Raw genomic sequence first — 27,122 nt, 5'->3', positions numbered from 1 at the left:
GGGCCTGTTGTTTAAAATACCTCACAGTGTAGTATCTTATAGCAGTCCTAGAAAAGCAAGGTGTTATTTCATTGTTTGGCGGCATTAAGAACAGAAGCATCTTCTCAAGAGTCTCCTTCAGTTTCTATCCATTTTAGTCATTCAAGTAAAGAAAGGTGTTTGAGTATTCCAAACAAATATAAATGCAGTGTTAATACTAGGAAACATGGATAGACAAAAACAAGACAATAAAGCAACCATTCACACAAACTAGGCCTAATCTCTATAAAGAGTTTATTGCTCCAGATATCATAGTTATAAACATATGTGAAATTTTTAACAAAAATGTTTATCTTAAAAATACTGATTTGTTTGCTAAATGATCCACAACTTCCACAAAAATAATTCTTTTATTTTTCTCATGCTCAGTCAATAACCCAGTGGCTCTGAATGTTACAAAATGCTTCTGGAAATTGTTTGATCAAAACAGTCACCCAACCTAACACCCCCCCCCTTCAATGTAGCAGAATCACCCTCCTTTTTATCTTTTAAATCTCACCAACTTGCTAAATAAACTGGGCCAACTGTTTTACAGAATGCCCCATCTTCTATATTTATCTGGTTATTTTGATGTGGTATCATTCATGTTTGCTTTTTCTATTTTTTATATCTCCAATAAACTAAAATAGAAGTAACAGCTTATGTGTTCAAGTTAAATATTTAGCAAGAACACATCATAGGTGATGGTCTTTGTTTCACAGCAAACAGTTTTCAGTGTAGTCTGGTAAAGTCCCCAAAATAGAATGCTTTTGACTCTCGGGTCCCATGACATTTTGTACTACAGCAATCTCCTCTCTAATGCAGGAAGTAATAAATATGCCTTCTAAGTATGTCCATCATTCAAGAAATAGTCACTTTCGGAATGTAACCATCAACTTACTTTCCATGCAGGAAGCTGTTAAGATATGAACTAAACACACATCAAAACTGTCCATTCAGTTTCTCTAAAACCTTAAGAAAACTTCCTTCCCCTCATCCATCTCATTAACTTTCCAGTCTACCTCAGTAATCTGTCTCATACTCACTCACCATTATGAAGCACACCCACACAAGTGTACCCCACACCCTGGAGAATACAGATGGGAAATTCTTCTAACTGTACGGAACTTGTCCTTCTAACTCAAAATGAATGCTATACGCAAATCTTCACGCAAAACATATGCAAAGCTTTAGTAATGGGCTCTTAAGCTCCTTTTGTCATGTTTACGCATTGCCAAGTTTGTTTGCCTCTCAGAAGGCCACCTTGTAGGACTTACACTTTCTTGGAAACTGTATATCCCATAGTCAACCACACTTTCTTTTGGGAGAAGTTAGACTCATTCCTTAGCCAAACACTTGAGCAATCCCAGAAGGCCCAACCCCTCCCCTCTTTTGTCTACACAGCATCATCTCTAATGACTCTCTCACTGGCTTTTTGTAAGCTCAGCCCTCACGTTCTTTGGATTGAAAACTGCATGTCTACCACAGAAAATTCCCACAGATCAAACGCATTCCCATTATAACCGAGTAGAGGCATCTGTCAACCATTTTTCTGTTTAAGCCAGGTGAAGAAAAGACATTGCTTGTAGAAACCTCCGTACATAGTTTGAAGTTCAATGGAGTAGGTAAAAAGCTTTTGTAACACAGGAGCATTTTCTTTAAAAAAAAAAAAAAAAAGAGTGTTGGCATTTCTGGGTTTCCTTAAGAATCAAGACAGCATCTGTGTAATAAAGAAATAAAGGAGATGGGTACTGGGAAGGCAGAATGAGACAAGAAAGAAAGCAGATGAAGTGGATAATGACATAATCTTGAAGCCTCTTATTCCAGAGAAAGCAGGCAGAGCAAATGATCATGACATTGACAAGCCATTGACACGGTGGACGATCTTAGATGTCTTTGGCAGTGGGCTAGTTACTGGAAAGGAGTAAACCTGGGAGGGTTTAGTGACTGGGAAAGAGCTTTTCAGGCTAGAGCGTATAGGGTTGTCTATACTCTAAAGTGTTGTTGATGAATAGGTACAAGGGAAACTATTCATGGGGAAAATAGTAATAATAAAATTATTCAAACTTTCTAGGCTTTTCACATTGAATGACAGAAAATTGACTTCAGCTTGACATGATATAGACATTAAAAGTTTTTTGGCACTATAGCTCCTTGGGAAAAACTTGATTTAAAGGTGTGGCAAAGAACATATGAGAGGAACCTGGTTTGGCTTGTGGATTGCCACTTGCAAGATGTCCCAGTGTATGTTGGCTATACCTGAACCAGGATGCTTTTGCATGTATATCTTCCCTTTCCCTTGGTGGTCTTTCTCTTCATTAATGGTTCCTTGGTGTCATCATGAATTCCTAGCTGGTCCCCTTTCCATCTAACTAATCATTAAAACTGTTGAACTCAACATCTTATCTGCTTGCTGCTTTCACTCCACCCTGTCATCTCTCTCTCTCTCTCTCTCTCTCTCTCTCTCTCTCTCTCTCTCTCTCTCTCACTTCTAGTAACATCCCTATGGTTCTTCTTCCATGCCCCCATCATTCCCTTTTTGACTACTCTCCTCACTGCCTTTGTGTCATCTCAAAACAGTTAAAGACCGCCACCTCTTTGCCTTCTGTATCACACACACACACACACACACACACACACACACACACACACACACACGGCCTTTCATAATCTGACTCCTGTCTACTTCTACTGCCTGAGACTTCACCTTTTCCTGACATTCTCCTAAACTATAACACTTCCCAAAGAGCATCATTCACCTGTGCTACAAAAGATCCCTTTACACACTCCATTGGACTTTAAACTACTTATGAGAAAAAGGTACTTGCCAGAAACACTCTATGGTTTCACAATGTTCTTCTCTTCATCTGGCTTAAACAGAAAAACACCTTCAGGTTCTGTGTGTGTGTGTGTGTGTGGTACTAGTTTAGAAACATTTCTTCGTATGATGAACTTCAATTTTGCAAAAGCTACTATCAAAATATGCAGTTTGTTTCCTTAAGCAGTGACTATGGGCTTTTATATGGGCAACTCTTACTCATTTGAATAGCCTTTTTCTAGTTGTTGATATCTTAACAACTGCCATGTGAAATACTATTTGAATTGCACCTTTTGTAAGTTTACAAAAAAATTTTAATAAAAATGTGAATCAAGCCCATTAAAGAATACAGTACTGAAAAAACAAAGTTTTACTGTATCTCTCCTTATTTTGCAATTACAACTTGAATTATACTGGTGGCTCAAGGTACAGCATTAAATTTAGTTAGATGCATTTTTTTCCTGATAGGACCTGAGATTCTGATTGGAATGTATCCATATTTTTCACACTTCCAATAAAGAGAAATTTATTAGGCACCTATATGAATTAATCCCATTAAATATTAATATAAGATGTCTTATTGAATTCTTACATTATTGTAAGCACATAGAATAAAATAATCATAACCCATAAATACTCAATTTCACCTATGTTAGAACAGTATGTGAATAATTTTGAGGTGCCCATGTTGTCTTTACTTGGATATATCTTACTTTCTAAAACAATTTCAGAAGTCCATACCTAGACTTTATTTTCTTCTGAGTGCCTCTCTCAATTCTAGATGTTGACCAAGCAAAAGTCAATATCTAGATGAGTCCTTGGGGGCCATTTTCTAGCTGCCTTTGCAAAATCTACTTGCTCCTTTATTTCCTGCCTCTCCCCAGTTGATCACCCAATAGAATTTAGAGGAAGCCAGACTTAGCCATAGGTTCAAAGACTCCAGTCTTCTTAAGCCAACCAAAGCAGAGATCATAAAGCAGAGATTACACTAAGGAGGCTCCTGGGAAAGAATTCCCAGATGTAAGAAACAAACTCATGAAGAGGTGATCACACTTTTTCCTCTGAATATTTTAGGTGTGGAAGTGAAGCCTGAAATACCCTCAATGATTACTTAGCGAATCTGAGTGCAGAGGCAAGAAAACTGCAGAGCCTGGACCATGCACTAGGCAGACATATACCTTACTCTTGGACTCCTTGTGGCATGAGATCGTTAAGTGTGCACATTGTATCACTCAGAAGAATTTTATCTCTTGTAGGAAAAAAAACGTGTGCAAACTAGAATATCCCTATAGTAGTAATTTTGACTGGCAAGTCCAAAATCAGCATATAGTCTAGAGGACTAGAGATCTGGAAGAATTGATTTTGGAGTTGAAGTTCAAAGACCATTTATAAAAGAACTATTTTTTTTTTTGCTTCCAGATCAGTCAGTTGTTCTATTCAGGTTGCCAGCAAGCTAGTTGTCCTGTTTGCTTTCTGATATGTGATAAAACACTGAACAAAACAAACTTGGAGGAAAGAGTTTATTTCAGCTTATAGTGCATACCGAGGGAAGCCAAGGCAGGAACTCAGGGCAGGAGCCTATAGGCAGGAACTGAAAGGAGAGACAATGACTTGATCAGCTTGTTTTCCTATATAATTCAGGAAGACCTGCGCAAAGATGACAATACCCACAGAGGATTAAGCCCTCTTTTAATCAAGAAAATGTCACCACATACATGCCCACACACCAATCTGATGAAAAACTAAGGGTTGCTCTTTCCTCCGGTTGACTCCAGTTTGTATCAAGTTAACAGAAGCTAGCCAGCACACTAGCTGAGCCTTGTCCATATTTTGGAGAGCAAGCTGCATCACAAACTTAAACCATTTTAAACACTCTCACACTCACAGAAACATCTAGAATAATATTTGACTGTATGGTCAGTATTGCTTAGCAAATTATATATATATATATATATATATATATATATATATAATTGTCATCAAAACCACTCTATGGTTTCATAACCAATTTCTTGAGATCTCATCTCTGGAATTTCCTAAGCTTTTGTGCCATTATCTATAAGCATTTTCTCATTGATATCATGCTAACTAAAAGAATAAAATGACAATTTTGCATGAATTTTTAATAGCTAAAACCAAGACATTGTGTAAAGCAGCAGAAAAAGATCAGTCCTTGGAAACTGCTGTGATACATTTGCTGGACAAGGAAGGGTATTGCATGGTAGCTCGTATGAGCCCAAGACTCAATATTTCCAATGCTGTGAGAAATTAAAGTTGTCAACACCCAAAAGACACCTCTGAAACGGAGTCTTTACAAGAGCATCTATTTCTGCATGCAGGTAGGAAACAGCATGCCCACCCAAGCTACCTGAGTAGTAATAGGGGTAGAGAAGAAGTGCAGGAAATGCAAGAAAGTAGAAAGTTAATGTTGCCCTGAACCAGCAAGAGACGCATGCTAGATATATTTTCTATGGATCATAAGAAACCCGTGGAAAAAAAGGGTACCACAACATGAAGGCAGGGGACTGATGGACAAGTATGATCTTCTGCCAAGGGATGCAATCAGCCAGAAGGAACATGATGGAAAAATTGTTCTCGGTCCACTTCCTATGTCACCTGCTGGTGCTCTCATCATGCCAAGGGAGACAGAATGAGACTGCCAGATAAAATATAAGACATCCAGTTGAATATGAATTCAGATAAGTATATTTATATTTATACTATATACATATGAAATATACCTACATTAAAAGGCTACATTTATCTGCAACTCAGATGTATCTAGGCATCCCCTGTTTTTACTTACTGAATCCCAACAGTAGAGACCAGAGCTGTCTGGACCTACAGAAGTGCCTCTCAGCAGCATCAGGGCCCAGAAAGGACCAATCACGAGTGTATTTGGAGCAGTCAGAGTTCTTTTCCTCTTGACTCATGAAACTTGGATGCTTCTCTTCCAACAAAAGTGACCTACTTTTTATTGTAGTTCTAGCTAGTGCCCTGGAAACTCTACAAAAGATTCTAGGACAATAACGATTTTAAAAAGTAAAATATGTAGATAGATGAAACTTTTAAGATTTCATAATTAACTTTTAACTGCAGTGTTCATTAGTATTAATGAACTCAGGAGAATCAAATAGCTTATCTTCTAGAATCCTCAAAATTAAATTATCATTTTTTCCTATAAATATATTTCAACATTGCTGCACGCACTACTTTCCTTCTCTCCTTGATTGCCCCCCTCCAAAATTTATATTGGAGTTTAATTGCTGTTGTAATATTAAAAGTTGGAATCTTTAAGATAAAATTGCCACTAGAGTGATCAAGAATGCACTAGTGTCTGTGTTAGGTTCAACACTGACAGAATAACATACAAACAAGTCAAAGCAGGCCTTGTTTACTTGGCCTTGGAATTTCAGGAGTTTCCATCCATTGTCATAGAGATGACATGGAGGGCAACTCATTCTGGGGCAGCAACCAACAGAATGACGTGTCTATACGAGTATCCTTTTGCTTTTCCTCAGCCTATCAGATGGCGTGACCCATGTTCGCAACGCTCCCTAGAATTCCTTGTATAATCCTCACAGAGGCGTGCTCTGCTGACTTTCTAGCACACTCCTCAATCAAATTGGCAATGAAGGTTAAGCATCACAAGTCTACCCCTTGTAACTTGATATCCAAACACATCTCTGGAAAGCAATGGTTCTTAATCTTTCTAATGCTGTGGTCCTTCAATACCGTTCTTTATGTTGTGGTGACCCCCAAGCCATAAAATTGTTTCATTGCTACTTCGTAACTGTTGATTGGCTACTGTTGTAAATGCAGGATAATCTCATATGCTACCCAAAGGGGTCATGATCCATAGACTGAGAACCATTACTTTAAACTATTCTATACCTGGTCCTCAAAGGGCTCATGCTCATCTCATAGCCAGTCTATCACTGTTCAAAAGATCCCATACTTACAGTATTGTTTGAAATGCTCTAAGATTCAGGATGCTATGAATTTAATCTGAAATGACCCACCTTATAGGCTCAAGTTTTTTCTCCATCTATAACTTGTGGTTCTATGTGAAAGCTATGAGACCTTTAGGAGTTGTGGCCTAGCTTGCATCTATCTAGAAGAAGGTCTGTGAAGTTGTGTTCACACCTTAGTACCTTCTTTTGTTCTCTTCCTCCTGGTATTTACTAGTTTCTTTTCATTTGCTTGACAAAATACCCAACAAAAGGCAAAGTAAAGGAGGAAAGAGTTTATTTTAGCTGATATTTCCAGAGGAGATAAGTTTGGGACTCAAACCTGAAACAAATTGTTAAGTGAGGTGCCCTTGAACATATCAAAATGGACTTGGCTGAAACGTTCTCCATGCATCCCTCGGTTCTTACCTGTTAGAGGGTATAGTTAGGAAACTCTACCCCCTACCGTAAGCTTCCCTAGGCAAGAGACTGAGCTGCCCTTCCTCCTGGGGTGCTTTCTTATATAATCCAGCCTTTTGAGTTACCCGGCCTTTTTGTCCTACACCTTACCCTCTTGGCCAATCTCTTGGTCCAGGCTGCCCCCATAGCTCCTCTCCCCTCCATCCTCTCCTTACATGGCCCAGCTCAGCCTGACCATGTTTACCTTGGACTCTGCTAGGACCTCCTGCCTATAGCTATTCTCTCTTATCTGCAAAACTACCTAGAATATGTATCCTCCACCACACTTATAAGCAGTCGTGTCTTTCCTTGTTTATTTTTGCATTCAGGATACAGTCTATCATGATGGGGAAAGTCTAGGGACAGACAGGGAAGGCACAGAGGAACAGGAAGCTGGTTGATCACATTATATCTCCACACAAGAAGCAGAGAGAGACTAGGAAGTAGAGCCAGGTTACAAACCCTCCAAGGTTGTCCCCAGCAGTGTGTTTCCTCCAGCAAGGCTCCACCTCCTAAAACTTTCCTACCTACCTAGACAGCACCAGTAACGGGACTGAGTGTTGAAATACAGGAGCCTATGGGAGGCATTTCTCATTCAAATCACCATATGGTTGATAGCCACATAAGCAAGCTGGTGCACCACACCCTCACCAGCCAAAGAAGGTCCAATGTGTAGCCTCCCACTGCAATGGACTGTAATCCTCTAAAATCATAGGCAAAAAAAATATTTTCTTTCCTTGCTTTGTCAAGTCATCTATCACAACAAAGAATGACTAATAAGAAAAATTGCCACCAGGGTGGAGTCATTGCTGTGATAAACATGCAATTGAACATGTGATTTTTAAGTCCTTAGACTGCCCTATGGGAGGAAATTGGAAAGGTTTTCAACTGTAGGCTAGTGAAGCTGCAGAGTGCTATAGGAAGAACGCATGGACTATCCTGTTATGTTAGTTTCACTAACAGCTAGACCAGAATTGTGATAGAATGTGTCTTGCAAAGACCTTGCTCATAAGAACTCATACAGATACAAGGACTATTCTGGTAACTAGAGTAGAGGCGGTTTGTCTTATGTTTTGACTAAGAATCTGGCTTTGCTTCACGAGCGGTCTGAAGATTTTAGTTACATTGAATCCTAAAGCAATGGAGTAACTTACTCGGCAAATAAATTTTAAGACAGTATAACATTCAGGCTATGGCATGATTGTTCTTTGTTGCTTTTAGTCAGATTTACAAACTTGGGACAAAAAAAAATGGAACAGAAAGAAGTAACAAAGATGTGCAGTTTAGTGAGGAAAAGAGTAGTGCATTTAATGTTGCACAGGAGGCTCCACATCTCCAGGTCCTGGAAGAGGCAAGAGGGGCTTCCGGGCGGCCAGCGGGGAGAAGTTGGTGTGCTCCGGTGAATCCAGTGGGCCCCAGCGGGAGCCTTCGGGTGCCTGCTTTGGGATCTGAACGGCCAGGGCCACAGCGCTCAGTCTCCAGGAAGTGCGGGAGACCTGGTGTGCACCCAGAGGCAGTCTGGGAGCTCACAGTGTGGCTTGCTCCTGTGGCCCAGAGCTTGGGTACCAGTCCTGAGACCTCTGGCGGGAGCCCTCAGCTCAGCTCTCTCCACTTCCGGATCCAGATCAGCCTGGGCAGCAACACCACATCTCCAGGTCCTACAAGAGGCAAGAGGGGCTTCCGGGCGGCCAGCGGGGAGAAGTTGGTGTGCTCCGGTGAATCCAGCAGGCCCCAGCAGGAGCCTTCGGGTGTCTGCTTCAGGATCTGAACAGCCTGGGGAACAGCACCCTGTCTCCAGGCAGTGCAGGAGGTAAGCTGTGCACCAGAGACCACCTGGGAAGGGGCAGCTTGCACTGGTGAGTCCAGCATTGACAAGACCAACTAACACCAGTGAGAACTAGATGGCAAAAGGCAAACACAGGAACGTCACTAACAGAAATCAAGGCAATATGGCAACATCTGAACCCAATTCTCCTCTACCGGCATGTCCTGGATATCCCATCACACCAGTAAAACAAGATTTGGATTTAAAATCACTGGTCATGATGCTGGTATAGGAACACATGAAGGACATACTTAAAGAAATTCAGGAGAAAATGGATCAAAAATTAGAAGCCCTTGCAAGGGAAACACAAAAATCATTGAAAGAAATTCAGGAGAATACAAAAGCCAATAAGGAGGAAACACAAAAAACACTTAAATACAGGAGAACTTTGGTCAACAGGCTGAGGTCATGAAAGAGGAAACACAAAAATCTCTTAAAGAATTACAGGGAAGCACAAACAAGTAAGTGAAGGAGCTAAGCAAAACCATCCAGGATCTAAAATCAGAAGTAGAAACAACTAAGAAAACTCAAAGGAAGACAACTTTGGAGATAGAAAGCTTTGGGAAGAAATCAGGGGACAGAGATGCAAATATCAACAATAGAATACAAGAAATAGAAGAAAGAATCTCAGATGCTGAAGATTCCATAGAAACCATGGACTCAACAGTTAAAGAAAATGCAAAATGCAAAAGGCTTGTAACCCAAAATATCCAGGAAATCCAGGACACAATGAGAAGACCAAACCTAAGGATTATAGGCATAGATGAGAGTGAAGATTTACAACTTAAAGGGCCAGCAAATATCTTCAATAAAATTATGGAAGAAAACTTCCCTAACCTAAAGAGAGAGATGCCCATGAATATACAAGAAGCCTACAGAACTCCAAACAGATTGGACGAGAACAGAAATACTTCCCGTCACATAATAATCAAAACACCAAATGTTCTAAACAAAGAAAGAATATTAAAGGCAGTAAGAGAAAAAGGCCAAGTAACATATAAAGGAAGACCTATCAGAATCACAGCAGACTTTTCACCTGAGACTATGAAGGCTAGAAGGTCCTAGGCAGATCTCATGCAGACTCTAAGAGAACACAAATGCCAGCCAAAACTACTATATCCAGCAAAAGTCTCAATCACTGTAGATGGAGAAACTAAGATATTCCATGACAAAACCAAGTTTACCCAATATCTATCCACAAACCCAGCCCTACAAAGGATAATAGGAGGAAAATACCAATACAAGGAGGGAAACTTCACCCTGGAAAAAGCAAGATAGTAACCTTGCATCAAATCCAAAAGAAGTTAAGCAATCAAATTTAAAAAATAATGTCAAAAATAACAGGAAGTAACAATCACTATTCCTTAATATCTCCTAACATCAATGGACTTAATGCCCCAATAAAAAGACACAGACTAACTGACTGGATACGTAAACAGGACCCTACATTTTGCTGCTTACAGGAAACACACCTCAGGGTTAAAGACAAACACTACCTTAGAGTAAAAGGCTGGAAGACAATTTTACAAGCAAATGGTCTCAGGAAACAAGCTGGAGTAGCCATTTTAATATCAGATAAAATTGACTTTCAACCCAAAGTCATCAAAAGAGACTCTGAGGGACACTTCTTGCTGGTCAAAGAAAAAATACAACAAGAAGAACTCTCAATCCTGAACATCTATGCTCCAAATGCAAGGGCACCCTCTTTCATAAAAGAAACTTTATTAAAACTCAAAGCACACATTGCACCTAACACAATAATTGTGGGTGGCTTCAACACTGCACTTTCCTCAATGGACCGATCAGGAAAACAGAAACTAAACTGGGACACAATGAAACTAATTGAAGCTTTGGACCAATTAGATTTAACAGATATATACAGAACATTCTATCCTAAAGCAAAAGAATATACCTTTTTCTCAGCACCTAATGGTACCTTCTCCAAAATCGACCATATAATTGGTCACAAGACAGACATCAACAAATATAAGAAGATCAAACTAATCCCATGCCTCCTATCAGATCACTATGGAGTAAAAGTGGTCTTCAATAGCAACAAAAACAACAGAAAACCCACATACATGTGGAAACTGAACAATATTCTACTCAATGATAACTTGGTCAAGGAAGAAATAAAGAAATTAAAGACTTTTTAGAACACAATGAAAATGAAGACACAACATACCCAAATCTATGGGACACAATGAAAGCCATGCTAAGAGGAAAACTCATAGCCCTGAGTGCCTCCAAAAAGAAAATGGAGAGAGCATACATTACCAGCTTAATGACACACCTGAAAGCCCTGGAACAAAAAGAAGCTATTTCACCCAGGAGGAGTAGAAGGCAGGAAATCATCAAACTCAGGGCTGAAATCAATCAAGTAGAAACAAAGAGAACCATACAAAGAATCAACAAAACCAGGAGCTGGTTCTTTGAGAAAATCAACAAGATAGATAAACCCTTAGCCAGACTGACCAAAGGGCACAGAGAAAGTATCCAAATTAACAAACTTAGAAATGAAAAGGGAGATATAACAATGGAAACTGAGGAAATCCAAAAAATCATCAGATCCTACTACAAGAGCCTGTACTCAACACAACTGGAAGAAATGGACAATTTCCTTGACAGATACCAAATACCAAAATTAAATCAGGGCCAACTAGACCATCTAAACAGTCCCATAATGCCTAAAGAAATAGAAGGAGTCATAGAAAGTCTTCCAACCAAAAAAAGCACAGGACCAGATGATTTCAGTGCAGAATTCTATCAGACCTTCAAAGAAGAGTTAACACCAATACTCTTCAAACTATTCCACAAAATAGAAACAGAAGGAACACTACTCAATTCCTTCTACGAAGCCACAATTACGCTGATACCAAAGCCACACAAAGATCCAACAAAGAAAGAGAACTTCAGACCAATTTCCCTTATGAACATCGATGCAAAAATACTCAGTAAAATTCTTGCCAACCGAATCCAAGAACACATCAAAACGATCATCCACCATGATCAAGTAGGGTTTATCCCGGGAATGCAGGGTTGGTTCAATATACGGAAATCAATCAATGCAGTCCACTACATAAACAAACTCAAAGAACAAAACCACATGGTCATTTCATTGGATGCTGAAAAAGGATTTGACAAAATTCAGCATCCTTTCATGCTTAAAGTCTTGGAGAGAACAGGAATTCAAGGCCCATACCTAAACATAGTAAAAGCAATATACAGCAAACTGGTAGCCAGCATCAAACTAAATGGAGAGAAACTTGCAGCAATCCCACTGAAATCAGGGACTAGACAAGGCTGCCCCCTTTCTCCTTATCTTTTCAATATTGTACTTGAGGTACTAGCTCGGGCAATTTGACAACATAAGGAGGTCAAAGGGATACAAATTGGAAAGGAAGAAGTCAAACTATCATTATTTGCAGATGACATGATAGTCTACCTAAGTGACCCAAAAAACTCCACTAGAGAACTCCTACAGGTGATAAACAACTTCAGCAAAGTGGCAGGTTATAAAATCAACACAAGCAAATCAGTGGCCTTCCTATACTCAAAGGATAAGCAGGCTGAGAAAGAAATCAGGGAAATGACCCCCTTCACAATAGCCACAAACTGTCTAAAGTATCTTGGGGTGACTCTTACCAAACATGTGAAAGATCTGTATGACAAGAACTTCAAGACTCTGAAGAAGGAAATGGAAGAAGACCTCAAAAAATGGAAAAACCTCCCATGCTCATGGATCGGTAGAATCAATATAGTTAAAATGGCCATTTTACCAAAAGCAATATACAGATTCAATGCAATACCCATCAAAATCCCAACTCAATTCTTCACAGAGTTAGAAAGAGCAATTATCAAATTCATCTGGAATAACAAAAAACCCAGGATAGCTAAAAGTATTCTCAGCAACAAAAGAAATTCTGGGGGAATCAGTATCCCTGACCTCAAGCAATACTACAGAGCAATAGTGTTAAAAACTGCATGGTATTGGTACAGTGACAGGCAGGAGGATCAATGGAACAGGATCGAAGATCCAGAAATGAACCCACACACCTATGGCCACTTGATCCTCGACAAAGAGGCTGAAAACATCCAATGGAAAAAAGATAGCCTTTTCAACAAATGGTGCTGGTTCAACTGGAGGTCAGCATGCAGAAGAATGCGAATTGATCCATCCTTGTCTCCTTGTACTAAGCTCAAATCCAAATGGATCAAGGACCACCACATAAAGCCAGACACTCTGAAGCTAATAGAAAAGAAACTGGGGAAGACCCTTGAGGATATCGGTACAGGGAGAAAGTTTCTGAACAGAACACCAATAGCATATGCTCTAAGATCAAGAATTGACAAATGGGACCTCATAAAGTTACAAAGTTTCTGTAAGGCAAAGGACACCATCAAGAGGACAAATCGGCAACCAACAAATTGGGAAAAGATCTTCACCAATCCTACATCAGATAGAGGGCTAATATCCAATATATATAAAGAACTCAAGAAGTTAGACTCCAGATAAACAAACAACCCTATTAAAAATGGGGTACAGAGTTAAACAAAGAATTCTCACCTGAAGAACTTCGGATGGCGGAGAAGCATCTTAAAAAATGCTCAACTTCATTAGTCATTAGGGAAATGCAAATCAAAACAACCCTGATATTTCATCTTACACCAGTCAGAATGGCTAAGATTAAAAATCAGGAGACAGCAGGTGTTGGAGAGGGTGTGGAGAAAGAGGAACACTCCTCCACTGCTGGTGGGGTTGCAAATTGGTACAACCACTCTGGAAATCAGTCTGACGGTTCCTCCGAAAACTGGGCACCTCACTTCCAGAAGATCCTGCTATACCACTCCTGGGCATATACCCAGAGGATTCCCCACCATGTAATAAGGATACATGCTCTACTATGGTCATAGCAGCCCTATTTATAATTGCCAGATGCTGGAAAGAACCCAGGTATCCCTCAACAGAAGAGTGGATGCAAAAAATGTGGTATATCTACACAATGGATAGCCATTATAAACAATGAATTCATGAAATTCTTAGGCAAATCGATGGAGCTAGAGAACATCATACTAAGTGAGGTAACCCAGACTCAAAAGGTGAATCATGGGATGCACTCACTAATAAGTGGATATTAACCTAGAAAACTGGAATACCCAAAACATAATCCACACATCAAATGAGGTGCAAGAAGAAAGGAGGAGTGGCCCCTTGTTCTGGAAAGACTCAGTGAAGCAGTATTCGGCAAAACCAGAACGGGGAAGTGGGAAGGGGTGGGTGGGAGGACAGGGGGAGAGAAGGGGGCTTACGGGACTTTCGGGAGTGGAGGGCTAGAAAAGGGGAAATCATTTGAAATGTAAATAAAAAATTATATCGAATAATAAAAAAAAAAGAAAAAAAAGAAATAAAAAAATGTTGCACAGGAGGTAATTGCAATTGTTAGAGAACAGGGTCGTCAGAGAAGCTCCACTCTTTGCAATGGGACAATAGAAAAAGTGTGGTGATGTCAAGACCCCACTCAAAGGAGGCTCAGAAAAAAGCAAACACAGTTTAAAGATGTAAAGACTTTCCTGCAAAAAGAGAGTGCCTGGAAATACAGTTTACACAGGGAGCAGAAAGGGTGTCCTACTGGAACGGGGCCACTGAGGGAACTGTTTTCCAAGGTTAGGCAATCAGAGGCCACTGCAGCCATGGTTCAGGGGGCCTGGCTATTGCTCCATCTGACAGCAGAATTCACTGTTGTTCCTGTGGTACTGGTTTTCTAGGCAGACAGAATGGAAGCGAGAATTAAGATTACATGAGAAAGCTCTGTTTGATGAGGCATAATGATGAAATTCTGTATTTTGTTCATACTTTTCAAGCTTATAAAACAAGTGTCATCACAAATACAGACATGACAAACCATCACCCACGGCCCTCTGAAACCTTACAGATAAGTGTATCTGCTGCAGTGGTGTCAGAGGTATGTTCTGCAGGCAAGCGGCACACAGAATCTTCATCCCAAGCATGCTGTCCATGCTTTACTCCACAAGGATCTCAGCAGTCTGGAGGCTCTGGCGAAGTCAGGCTTGCTGTACAGGAAGTAAGACTGACTTAAGGTAAATTTGCCAGCTCCTTCCTTTTTGCAAGATCATTAAATCCTTGATAGACTAAGCATGTTAATTAAATAAGAGACTCAGGCCATATTGATTGTGTTTTCATTAATTACCTGACATTCACCCACACCAGCACATGATTGTTTAAAATGTTTGTCATTCATTGTCTTCACCCTAAGCAGTTTCTCTAAGAGCCAGAGCCTGAAGTTACCCAAAAGGACCAAAGCAGGTCACAAACCTAAGATACTGGGAAAAGCCTGTCTTTATTCCGATTGAAATATTAAATAGAAGGAATCGTACTCTTTATAAAGAAGGGTTTGTCATGAGAAATGTTTAACAGTGCCATGATAAACTGAAAACTGCAAAATGGCCCTGCTTCTTGCAAGTCTCTTTGCAAAGCTTGTCCCTACTGACTTGGCTGGTTCCAGGACCTTCTCCAGCCAGGACTCAGCAAATTGGAACAAGCAGATGTTTGAGAGTCCCTTAGGCACAGAGGCTACCCTACCCACTGCTCTTGGGAACCCTGTTATCACTGCTGTGTCAGCAGGATCTGATTCTTTAGTCTCATGGTTACACATGGCCAGGGTACCTTCAGCCTTGTCAACCTTGAGTCAAGAGCCTGATATTAGAATGAGAACCCTCTAGATCCCAATACACCTAGATAAGATTAGAGAACCTAGTAGATTCCCTAAATGAGAAATATTGTTTGTTGTTCTAAGTCAGTATGTTTCCAGGTGGTTAGAGAAAAGTATCAGAAAAACTCACAAATTCTCTTTTTCTGTACAATATATAGCATTATAGATTATGTGTATAAATTTACATTTATACATGTATACAGAGACATACACACACATGAAATGAACAAATTTATATCTACTTGTTCAGTATTCACACTTCTAAATTGAAAAGCAAGCTTTCATTACATGATAAATGAGACTTCCCAATGCTCTGTCACAATAGGAATACTGGTAAGTTTATCAGGTCTAAAGTAACTGACAAGGAAATATAAAAGAATATTATGAAAAAGTAAAGAATATGTTCCTGCAGCATTTTGTGAGTAAGCTTAATAGCCCTTTCCTGACTTCCTATATGATCAGTATCAGAAAAATTGACATAGTCACATGTGCTATACACTCTTGCATGTTTATCTTTAAGATCTTCCAGGCTTCCATTTTCAAATTTTCTGTTGTTTTTAGATAGTAATTCAAATGATTGGTTCTAACTAAAGTATTGTAGGCTGCTTCTCAAGTCAAATAAATCGTTTTTCAGATTATGTTCCTTATTTTAAAATTATGTTTCAAAACTTTATAATTTTAAAAGATAAATAACAGGGCTGCATGGGCTCAGATGTGACAAGTACAGACTGCTCTTGCAAAGGACTTAATTCAGTTCCCAGCACCCTCATTGGACAAAATCACTCTTAAGTCCAGTCCCAGGGAATCTGATGCACTCTTCTAGCCTCCACAAGCAACTTTTTCTCATCTACACAAACTCCCACAGACACATATGCATACACACAACATAAAACTGAATATCAAAGTTAGAGATGAATAAGCTGACTCAAGTATGGGCAAAGGACCTAAGCAAGGAATCTTGTGCTGGCTAGTTTTATGTCAACTCAACACAAGACAGAGGAGAGACTCTCAATGGAGAAGGTGTCTACATAAAATCATGATATAGACAAGTCTATATGGTATTCTCTTAATTAGTGATTGATGGGGGAGGCCCTAGTCCACTGTGGGTGGGACCATCCCTGGGCTGGTGGTCCTGGGTTATATAAGAAAGCAAGTTGAGCAATCCTGTTGAGCAAGCTAGTAAGCAGCACCACTCTATGACCTCTGCATCAGCTCCTGTCTCCAGGTTCCTGTCCTGCTACAGTTCCTGTCCTGACTTCCTTTGATAATGAACAGTGTAAGATGAATAAATCTTTTTCTACCCAATTTTGTTTTGTCTCAGTGTTTTATTGCAACAATTAGAAACCCCAAGACAATTTTCTAAAGAAAATATTTTGAAAAACAAAGACTGCAATGAAATGCCAATTATCATCATTTAGGAAAATTAATATTAAGGAAATCCATATCCACTAGGATTCTATAGTCTTGACACTTAAAAATAGCAAATGTAGGGAAGTCTTAGACAAAATACTGCCTAGTCCTGATATAGATCACTCAGGAGCCAGGACAGTCCCTTCCTAAAAGACAGTCTGGGATACCAATCAGCTCTGAGGTCCAGGATTTTTTTTTTTATAATAAACGGTATCTAGTTCTGGTGAGATGAGTCATTAAATCAGTTATCTAAGGAAATAGACATCACTACAAGCATTTCCTTCTTAAAGAGCTAGGCTTTGGACTAGGCTAGTGTTTAGAGCTCATTTGGTCATACATTCACTGAGAAACTGAATAGATTAGTTGAAGAAGTAACCAGTGTTTGAATATAATGTTTTCCTTAAGTGTTTTAAATGAAGTATCTCTTATTTCATTCTTCTGCCAATCGACAGCAAAACTGATTATTAAAGTTTTCCTTTGTAGCAGACCTAGGTATTTTACTCCAAGTGGGATGTTTGCCAGTGCACTGGAAACAGGTAGAGTTCTAAGGTAAGAGTGTGGTCATTAAAACTTACTGTCCATAAAAAAGAATTATCAAATGATGGCACAATATAATGTTCAGATAATCATTTTCCACACAACCATTTACACTAAAGCCTTTATGGTATTTATGGCAGAAATTAGATGAAGGTCATCTATATTTAAGATTGGGCATACTACTGAATATTAGTAATGATTAAACTTGAAATTCAGCAATAAGTAGAAAGAAAAGCTTTCCTAGTCAGGTATCAACTGGAATACCCAACAGATGAGGGTTAACACAATATAAGCAACTCTGATGTGTGTGGTCTTAAGTACAACAGTCACTCTTGGATTTTGGTTAGTTTTACTTGGGAAGTTAGGAAGCCAGAAGCCCATTGCTCACCAAAACCATCCCAGGCAGTAACTCCCAAGTTGTCTCTCTCAAAACTATTAAGGAATCATTGACAAGGAGCTTACACAGGGAACAAATACTTATTAAGGTGTGGTAGTTAGAATGAGAATGGTCCCCATAGGGTCACATATATGAATACTTGGTCCTCAGCTGGTGGAACTGTTTGGGAAGGCTTAAGAGGTGTGGCCTTGTTGGAGAAGGTGTGTCACTGGTGGCAGGCTTCAAGGTTTCAAAACTTGATGCCATTCCTATTTTAATTTTCTCTGCCTGCTTGTGGATCAAGACCTGAGCCTTCATGTACTGCCTGCTCCAGCACCATGACTGCCTGCCTGTTGGCATATTCCTGTCATGATGGTCATGTAATCTAACTTTCTGGAACTATGTGCCCAAAATTAAATACTTTCTTTTATAAGTTGCCTTGGTCATGTGTTTCATCACAGCAATAGAAAACTAAGACATATGACAGGTGGGAATGAACTCCTGAGAGGCAGAAGGGCTGCAAAGGAAGAGAGTCACTATGCTGCCCTGAATTAGAGTTTTGATAGAATTTACAGCAGCAATTGGATGAAGTCAAGGTCATCCTTAGTAGGATGCATCACAAGTTGGACCAGTAAGGGGTCTCCATATCCATCACATACCTCTTCCACCTGCCCAGTGGAGAGATGACCCAACAGGGGAATGGTCACATGTAACTAGTTCATGCTCCATTATAAGTCCCACTGTACTGCTTAAAGGAAGCTTAATTCCTGTCTCAAATTTTTATTAATGAATAACATACACACTTATGAGTACCTGATCATATGTCTGTATGTAACAAAGACACATACACTAAACTGGCAAGACATGCTTATTTGACATATCACATTTTTAAAATTATCACTTTTTTCCTCATATGACTTAGCAGTCTCTGACATTTTGGCAGTCAAGAACTGTACACAGTGTTCAATTAGCATTTATCATTGCATACTATTTCAGAGGCCAGAAGAAGGTATTGGATCTCCTAGAATTAGAGTCAAGACATTTGTGAATTGCCATGTAGATCCTAGGAATTGAATCCATGTCCTCTGGAAAAGTAGCCAGATCTCATAACTATGGAGCCATCTCTCCAGCCCATGAACTCACTTTTTTAAAAACTAAAATGTTATTATAGGGCAGGAAAGACAGCTCAGCATTTAAGACCACAATCTGTTCTTGTGGAAGATGCACTTCAATTCTAAGCACCCACTTCAGGTAGCTCGCAACTGCCCATAACTTCAGCCAGAGGGATCTGATGATTAGGTACTCTACAAAAACCTATGGATGAGCATGTATGTGCACAACACACACACACACACACACACACACACACACACACGACTAAAAATAAAATAAAATTTAAAAATAGTGAAAGGAAATAAAAGTCAGTTTGACAAAGTGAACTATGTGCCAAAAATTAGATACTTTCTTTTCTAAGTTACCTTGGTCTTTTATAAGTTGCCTACATCTTTCATCACATCAGATTCAAATTTACCTAAAAAAATCAGCCAGAATCCAGAACATGCTTAATAGAAGCTTCGTCTAATGTGTTCTGCATATATTGTGTGCTACTCTATGTCCTGCACAAATTCATACTCAGAACCCTAGGCTCCAAGCATGACTATTGGGGAGATATGGTGTTTAGCAGGTAATTAAGACTAAGGGAGGTCATAAGGGTGGGATCCATTTCAACCATACTGTGGCCTTATAAGAATGGAGCAACTCTACCCCTTTCCTATACCAGGGGACACAGCAAAACACCAGGAAGAGCCCATGCAATAAACAAAGCTGGCCTGAAACTTCATTTTAAACATTTTCAGCCTCTGCAAAAAAATGGACTTTAATTATACAAGCCACTTTGTCCTGCAGCCCTATGTGGCTAATACCATATAGGACCTAATTTATAGGAAGGAAAGTCAAGACAGTCCTAAGATTTCTTTCAATCTAATCCTAGTTGATCCTCCAACAACCTCCTAAGATCTCACTGTCTTATCCCTTCTATCTTACAGAATCAAAAGATTTCATCTTGAATAAATGAAGTAAAACTAGCTACCATAGAAAAAAAGCCTGTATACACACACACACACATACACACACACACACACACACACACACATACACACACACACACACAGCATCACTGTAGGACTAATGCCTACAGTGAGTAAACCAAAGTTTAACTCTCAGTCTTATCTAAAATCTAAGTGTAATCTTTATTTTTATGTATGTCTTTAATGTGGAGAGAACACTGGTCACTGGGCTAGGAGGATGCTAAGAGGTGGAATAGACAGAGAACAGAAACAGGACCAGCTGGAAAGAAGGAGCAGGCTCTAGTGTTATATGAAGCAGTGGGGGGTAAATTTAGTTAAGATAATTGTATACTTAAAAATACCTAAAGCATAGAACTTTGAATGCTTCTAATGCAGAGAAATGATATAACTTTGAAAAGCAAATTATCCAACTTGAACATTATACATGGTATATGTCATTTTTGTTTTTGCTGTTGGTTTGGTTTGTTGACTCATTTTTGTTTGGCTTTTTAAACTTGCTATGTAGCCTAGCCTGGCCTTCAACACTTGATCCTTGGGCCTCAATCCCCTGAGTGCTAGGATCATAGTCATGCTTTGCCACCCCTGGCTATACAGAGTGTACTTGTATTAAAACATATTATATGGCTAAATTTTAACAACTATTATGTTTTCACTATTTTTACATTAATTTTTTATTTGATTTTTAATTTACATTTCAAATGCTACCCTATTTCCTGGTCCTCCCCATAAACTCCCTATCCCATCCACCCTCCCCTGCCTCTATGAGGGTGTTCCCCTATCCACCCACTCCCACCTGCCTACCCTCGAATTCCCCTACACTGGGGCATTGAGCCTTCACAGTACTAAGGGCCTCTTCTCCTCCTACTGATGCCTGACAAGGCCATCTTCTGCTACATATGCAGCTGGAATCATGGGTCCCTCCATGTGTATTCCTTGGTTGGTGGTTTAGTCCCTGGGAGCTCTGGGGTACCTGCTTGGTTGATATTGCTGTTCTTCCTATGGGGTTGCAAGCCCCTTCAGCTTCTTCAGTCCTTTTTCTAACTCCTCCATTGGAGATCCCATGTTCAGTCCAATGATTACCTGTGAGCATCTGCCTCTGTATTTGTCAGGTACTGGCAGAGCCTCTCAGAAGACGGCTATATCAGGGTCCTGTTGGCACATACTTCTAATTTTTTAAGTGAGAGGATATTGGTTGGGGATGTAGCTTAGTAGTAGAGTGTTTGCCTAGCATGTGCTAGGCCCTGCATATAATTCCTAACACCACCCAAAATGAAATCAAATTGGACCACTTAAAAAAATGATCTACATGCTAAACAATCACAAGTTGAATAGTCCATTTTTATAACAATAAAAGAAACACATATTCCTTACAACAAAGAAAGTAGCCAAAATTACATCCTAGAATCGCATGCCTCTTCTTAGTGGTTCATATTCAAAATTTGGGGAAAATATCAGCATAGCTCATAAGAATATGGAAGTGAACATTTCCTGAGATTGGAAGACTTTGTGTTTATTATGAAAATTATTAACTACCACATTTGTTATTTTTCATTAGCTTGAGCCTCTGATCGTGTACATTGCTTTTTAGAGTGGGACGATAGGATTGCTAGCCAATGCGTAGAGTTTCTGTTTTGCCTCTGAATTAGCATAAACCCCACTCTCATCATGCCACGTGTTGACGCCAAATCTTTTGGAGCCATCGAGGTCTGTGAACTGAGAACGGCACTTCCTGTGGACTATGGAGTACTTGTCTTGGCGTGGGCAGGCCTACAATGAGAAAATAATAATAATAATAATAATGGTCAGTTGACTGAAGTATATGTTCAAAGAAGCATGCACCAAAAGTTTTTTATGACTAGAGGTGAAGTTTTCAATAACTGATTAATTTGGTTTTTACCAACTGCTTTAATGAAGAACTACTAAACACTGGATAGGCATTTTATAAGAACTTCCAATCCTGAAAGAAGACTCAAGCTCACTGCAGTTTTGATTTATAAGACTTTAAAAAATGTATAGTAGCATGCATGTAAAAAAATTCTAAGCTATATACAAGCATACAGGCCAATTTATAATCATAGTAATTTAAATAAAGCCAACATAATTAGAGTTAACTACTTTCTTCAACACTTTTTATTGGTGAGTCAGGATTATTCTGAAGAATAGTATCTTGTGTTAAATTTTTAATAATTAATATTAAATCATGCTTTCCACAGGGGAAGTTATCAAGCTCCAAGACTCATTCTTATGAGAAATTTGACTCAAACCAACCCAATATAGCTGAAGATGCTTATCTTTAGGCCACTTCAAGCTTCATAGTCATAAATATGGTGCTATTGTTGACCCTTTCCTAAGGAAGCAATGGTTTTTCTGACTATACCAGGAGTGACAGCAGAGATGCAACATAAGGCCTGATAAAAACTCATCACCTCACTTCTGCTTTAAATCAGTTCTAAGTCTAAAGCACCAGAACAAGATTGAAATGAAACTGCCCAAGCTATAAAACTGTTAAAAGAACACCAAAGACACTCTCATCTCAGATTTTTTTTATTGACGTTTTAAGCCTACTTTCAACCATAGGATCCATTTATCTGTGATGTGACCATCATGGGTTGAGCACGATGTTGGCCTCATGCCATTCAAGAGACAGGCTGTGGACCTTCGTAAATTTTGTATACTTAGTAAACTTTGTAATCCCTCGAGACCCAAGGAGTTCCAGCAGCCCCGCCCCTGCCGCCTCCCTATGAATGGATATCCCTGATGGATGGATTAAACAGATGTTACTCTGTACCAAGAGAACTGAAGGACTGATGACTGCTATGTCCTGAGTGAAGACGTGACTCGAAGTGAAAGAAGCCAATTGCTTAGAAGGGATGGATTCCATAGTATGTGGATTTTATCTCAGTAAAAGTATTTAAAATCAACTTGTGCACTGACAGGAGTGATTCTGAAGTTAGAGAAACCAAACAAAAGATTTCTGCCCGTTAACTCACATTACAGCATACCTGCCAGCTGAATAAATGAGCCAGTGGGTGACGGTCTCCAGTCTCTATGACATAAATACAGTTGATGCCAATTTCAAGTGACCAGAGAGGCCAGAGATCCAAGGAGGATGTGGGCTTAATCTTTCATACAAAAAGCAGAGCATTCATTTCAGCGCGCCCTGGGCTCCGTCTTGCAGAGTGTAACTGCCAGTGTGTAGCAGGGTGACCTCATCCCAGAAGTAGGGGAAGCCTCTAACAGGCCTAAGAAAAGTGATGTATTTTCACCTCATTCTCAAATCAGCAGGACTTCAAAGCTTAGAACAAGTCATTAGAGACCTTGCCAACTTAAACGAGAAAGCTTCAAGACCAGATTGCAACTGGAAGCGCCCCCTGCAGCCAGTATATTGTGAAATCAAGTTTTCTTTTCTTTTTATTTATTTTTCAGGGCTGGGTATTAAACCCAGGGCCTTTCTAGCCCCTGAAGCCAACACTTGTAAAAGGCAGATTAGAGAGCTGGTAAGAAACAGCATACATTGTAGTATTGATCCTTTCCTGAGGTCTAACGTCTCCAAAATGCGAGCCAATTGATTGTTTTTACTGCCTGATTTAGTTTAAGCTAGATGGTGTGCATCTTTCTAAAAGCATCTTGACATAATATCTCATGCAACATGAGAATACTGAAGCCCTTGGAACAAGAAAAGGAGTCGAAGCCACTGCAGCAGAGCACACACTAAACAGTGAGTCTGATAAAGTGGATGATGGGGAGTCAGAAAGGTTAAAACAAAGCAGGCATTCAGAAGCAACAACTAAGTCATTAGGAACTGGGAAGATGAACTTTCTCATTAGGAAATAAAACGAGGAGTCCTTTGAAGGAAATAAAAGCCCTGAGATGGACCATGAAAGAAACAGGTAGCCCACAGTGACTGCAGCTCAGGCCCAAAGGCAAAGCCGGGGTTGTGGGAATCCCAAACAAGCAAGCAATTTGGAGTACCATGCAAACCAATGAATGGGGGGGGGGGTTAATTTAAAAATTAATGTGTTTTCCCATCAGTGTATGTAACTACTCATTTGCTCAAATGAAGTTTAAAATGTGTTCAGAACAATATTAGTCAAAGACCAGAGTGATGCTGGTTTGCAGCATGAAAAACATTTTTCCCAGCAAAATATTAGCTTCATTGTAAATACACAGTCTTGAGTCAGAATACCAGTGGTCAAACAGGAGATCACAGGGCTCCTTTAGATGTATACAGAAAATATCCTTATTCTGATGGCTTACAGGCATGGGAATCCCAAACAAGCAAGCAATTTGGAGCACCATGAAAACCAATAAGTGGGGGGGCATTAATTGGGTCTATCTGGGAACCCTTGGGAAGAAAAAGCTGAAAGAGAAGGAAATTGTGCCAACAGGAAAGGTCAGGGTTTTCCCCATCCCTGCTCTTTAACCATGAGGGGCCCCTTTCTTCTGGACAGAAAGAAGTCTAGTAGATAATTTATAAGAAAAATATGTCTCCTGGCCCCAATCCAGTTGAGAACTTCTAAACTTAGTGACCAGTCACACCACCCTTTACTTGCTTTGGATGGTCAGGCAGAAGAGATCTCTAAGAGTCATCTCTCCTGAGCTTCTTGGGTATGGTGGCGTGGGCAAGATCTGGAGGTAGCTGCCGTTCTGAGAAGAACTTCATTGATATTGGTATTGATAAAGGTAGCACTGGAGCGGAGACAACAGTTGAGTCCGAAAGGCTTCTGGGGCATCTCTAATACCAATGAGAGTGGAAAGGGAGCCAAGCTGTCTCTAGCTAAGCTCAGAAAGGAATATGGCTGTGGGTTACACACTTGGTCTATGTTAGCCACTAGTGACAAGTAAAGATCACCAGTCCCTTGATCCAGATGGGGACAAGGAGAAAACCACATGCAAACTCCTTTCCTTAGGTCAGGAATTCATACAAGATACATGAAAGACAGTACCTCATAACCCACACCTAGGGCTTCAGCTGGGATGACCTGAAAACTGAGGATTCCTTGAGACCCAGGACCTGGGAGCATTTTTCTCATTGCAGGTGATAGTTAATGGTATGTTTCCACTGGGATCTGCTCTGGGCTACTGGCTAGAATAACTGCACAGGCCTTTCCTGTGTGTGTGCCTGGGCCTCAGTAGGGAGGGACCAAGGGCTGAGAATGAACAAGACACAAAGTGAATCAAGAGGATTGTGCCCTGGTTTTAATCAAAGTCACAGAGCACCATTTCCAGCAGAGACACAGCTCATCCAGATTCCAAGGTAGGAAACAGACTCAGCTTCTCAGCAAAGGACATTCATCCATGTGGTGTGGGGCACCAATTAGAGTTATTTTTAACATACTTCTTTCCAAGAAAAAGTTGGACCAAGATCCTCAAATCTCCCTTGAGTCTGATAATTTAGGAAAACTCACAGTTGTGATTTTGGAGTTCTACATGTAGCTCTGATTGTTTATCTCCCAAGGATATAAAGCAAAATCATCACCAAGAACAGGTGCATGGGCTGAAGTCCAGAGGATGCCAGGTGGAGACCCCTGGACTACTATCCCAGTGAGCTGATGAGGATACAGCTGCTACACACGGACAGCTTGTTAGAAATGCATGGCCAGAGTTCTTATTGGACACTGCTCACATCCAACTTCAGTCTGCATGCACCAACATTTCATACTTAAAGAAGAAAAACAGGTGTTTGGCACAAACCATGAGGATCGTATGATTAGCCTCGGCACAAGGAGCCACTCTGATAAGGGAACTGGGATCCTGAAAGCCAAGTTTCCAGATGCAATCCAGACCAACCTTAGAACAAGAACCTTGAAAAGATAGTAGTCTTGGCTTTGATTCATTAGTTCTTGGCTGCACACAGGGCACAGGAGATCTTTGAGAAAGTGAGGATATTTTCAGGAGAGATTGAGCTGGACACAGTGGATCACTCATATAATGCTGACCACTTAGTAGGCTAAGGCTCAGGGACTGTCTTGAAGCCAGCCTAGGCCACAGTGTGAGATCTTGTCTTTACAAAATTTTAAATAGTTAGAATGGGGGTGGGAGAGAGAGAGAGAGAGAGAGAGAGAGAGAGAGAGAGAGAGAGAGAGAGAGAGAGAGAGAGAGAGAGAAGAAAGAGGAGGGAGAGGGAGAGGGAAAGGGGAGAGGAAGAGGGAGAAAGAGGGGAAGAGAGTCTTAGATATACTTTGTATAGTAACTAAGTTGAAGCATCACAAGTCTCTATCCAGAGAGAATTGTCCCCAGTGATAGAGTTGGTAAGAAAAAGACTACCAGTTAGACTCATTTCCCCCTCAAACATAGTTATCATATGTCAGCACTCCAACAGAATACCTAAAATTCTTATCTAGCCTTTCCTTAGTGGTTGTAGGAAGAGTTCAGAGTTCTATGTAGAAACAGGCATTTGAATTGCTACACATTGTTGGCAGGCCACGGATACAGAGCTACCAGGACCATGGTTTCTGCCTGTTTCTCTGAGGTTGAGCTAGGATTTGATAGACTTTTCAGAGCACTTCGAGTAGACAAGGCTAACTGGGAAGTATATGCTTTGTGTGTTTGGTAATAAGCATTATTTCGCTGAGATTGCTGCAGGATCTAGAGAGGGGACATTTCACAGAAAGGGCTTAGAGCATTTTCATGGCTAACTGGGTACAAAGAATCTAAGATGATTCATAGCATCAAATCTGCATGGTGCGGAGAGTTGTAACACCACTTAAAAGAATAAGACATGGGGATGGGGGAGGACATCTTCTGCAGGGAAATTATGAGTCACATTTTATGCATTTCTAATTTGAGATGGCATCAGTACAAAATGTTTATTTGGAAGATGGTGCGATGGGACAGATGGCCTGGAGAGAAGTCAATGCCCTACACGCAGCAGTGATCATCAGCAGGGGAAAAAATAGCTATAGGGAACA

General features: G+C 40.1%; 1 protein-coding gene across 1 annotated transcript in view; it reads right to left on the bottom strand.

Annotated features, from left to right (window-relative positions):
- Nucleotides 1-21,795: 21,795 nt before the first annotated feature.
- The window catches only part of Cfap95 (cilia and flagella associated protein 95), a 110,045-nt gene continuing 104,718 nt past the window's right edge, over nt 21,796-27,122 (bottom strand). The window contains exon 6 of the mRNA XM_052188270.1: nt 21,796-21,978. Within this exon, the coding sequence (XP_052044230.1) occupies nt 21,796-21,978 (183 nt within the window). The remainder of the gene's footprint in view (nt 21,979-27,122) is intronic.

The sequence above is a fragment of the Apodemus sylvaticus genome, chromosome 1 (assembly GCF_947179515.1).
Source record: "Apodemus sylvaticus chromosome 1, mApoSyl1.1, whole genome shotgun sequence".
NCBI lineage: Eukaryota > Metazoa > Chordata > Mammalia > Rodentia > Muridae > Apodemus > Apodemus sylvaticus.
Note: the sequence above shows the minus strand (reverse complement) of the source record. Positions and strands in the feature narration are given on the sequence as shown.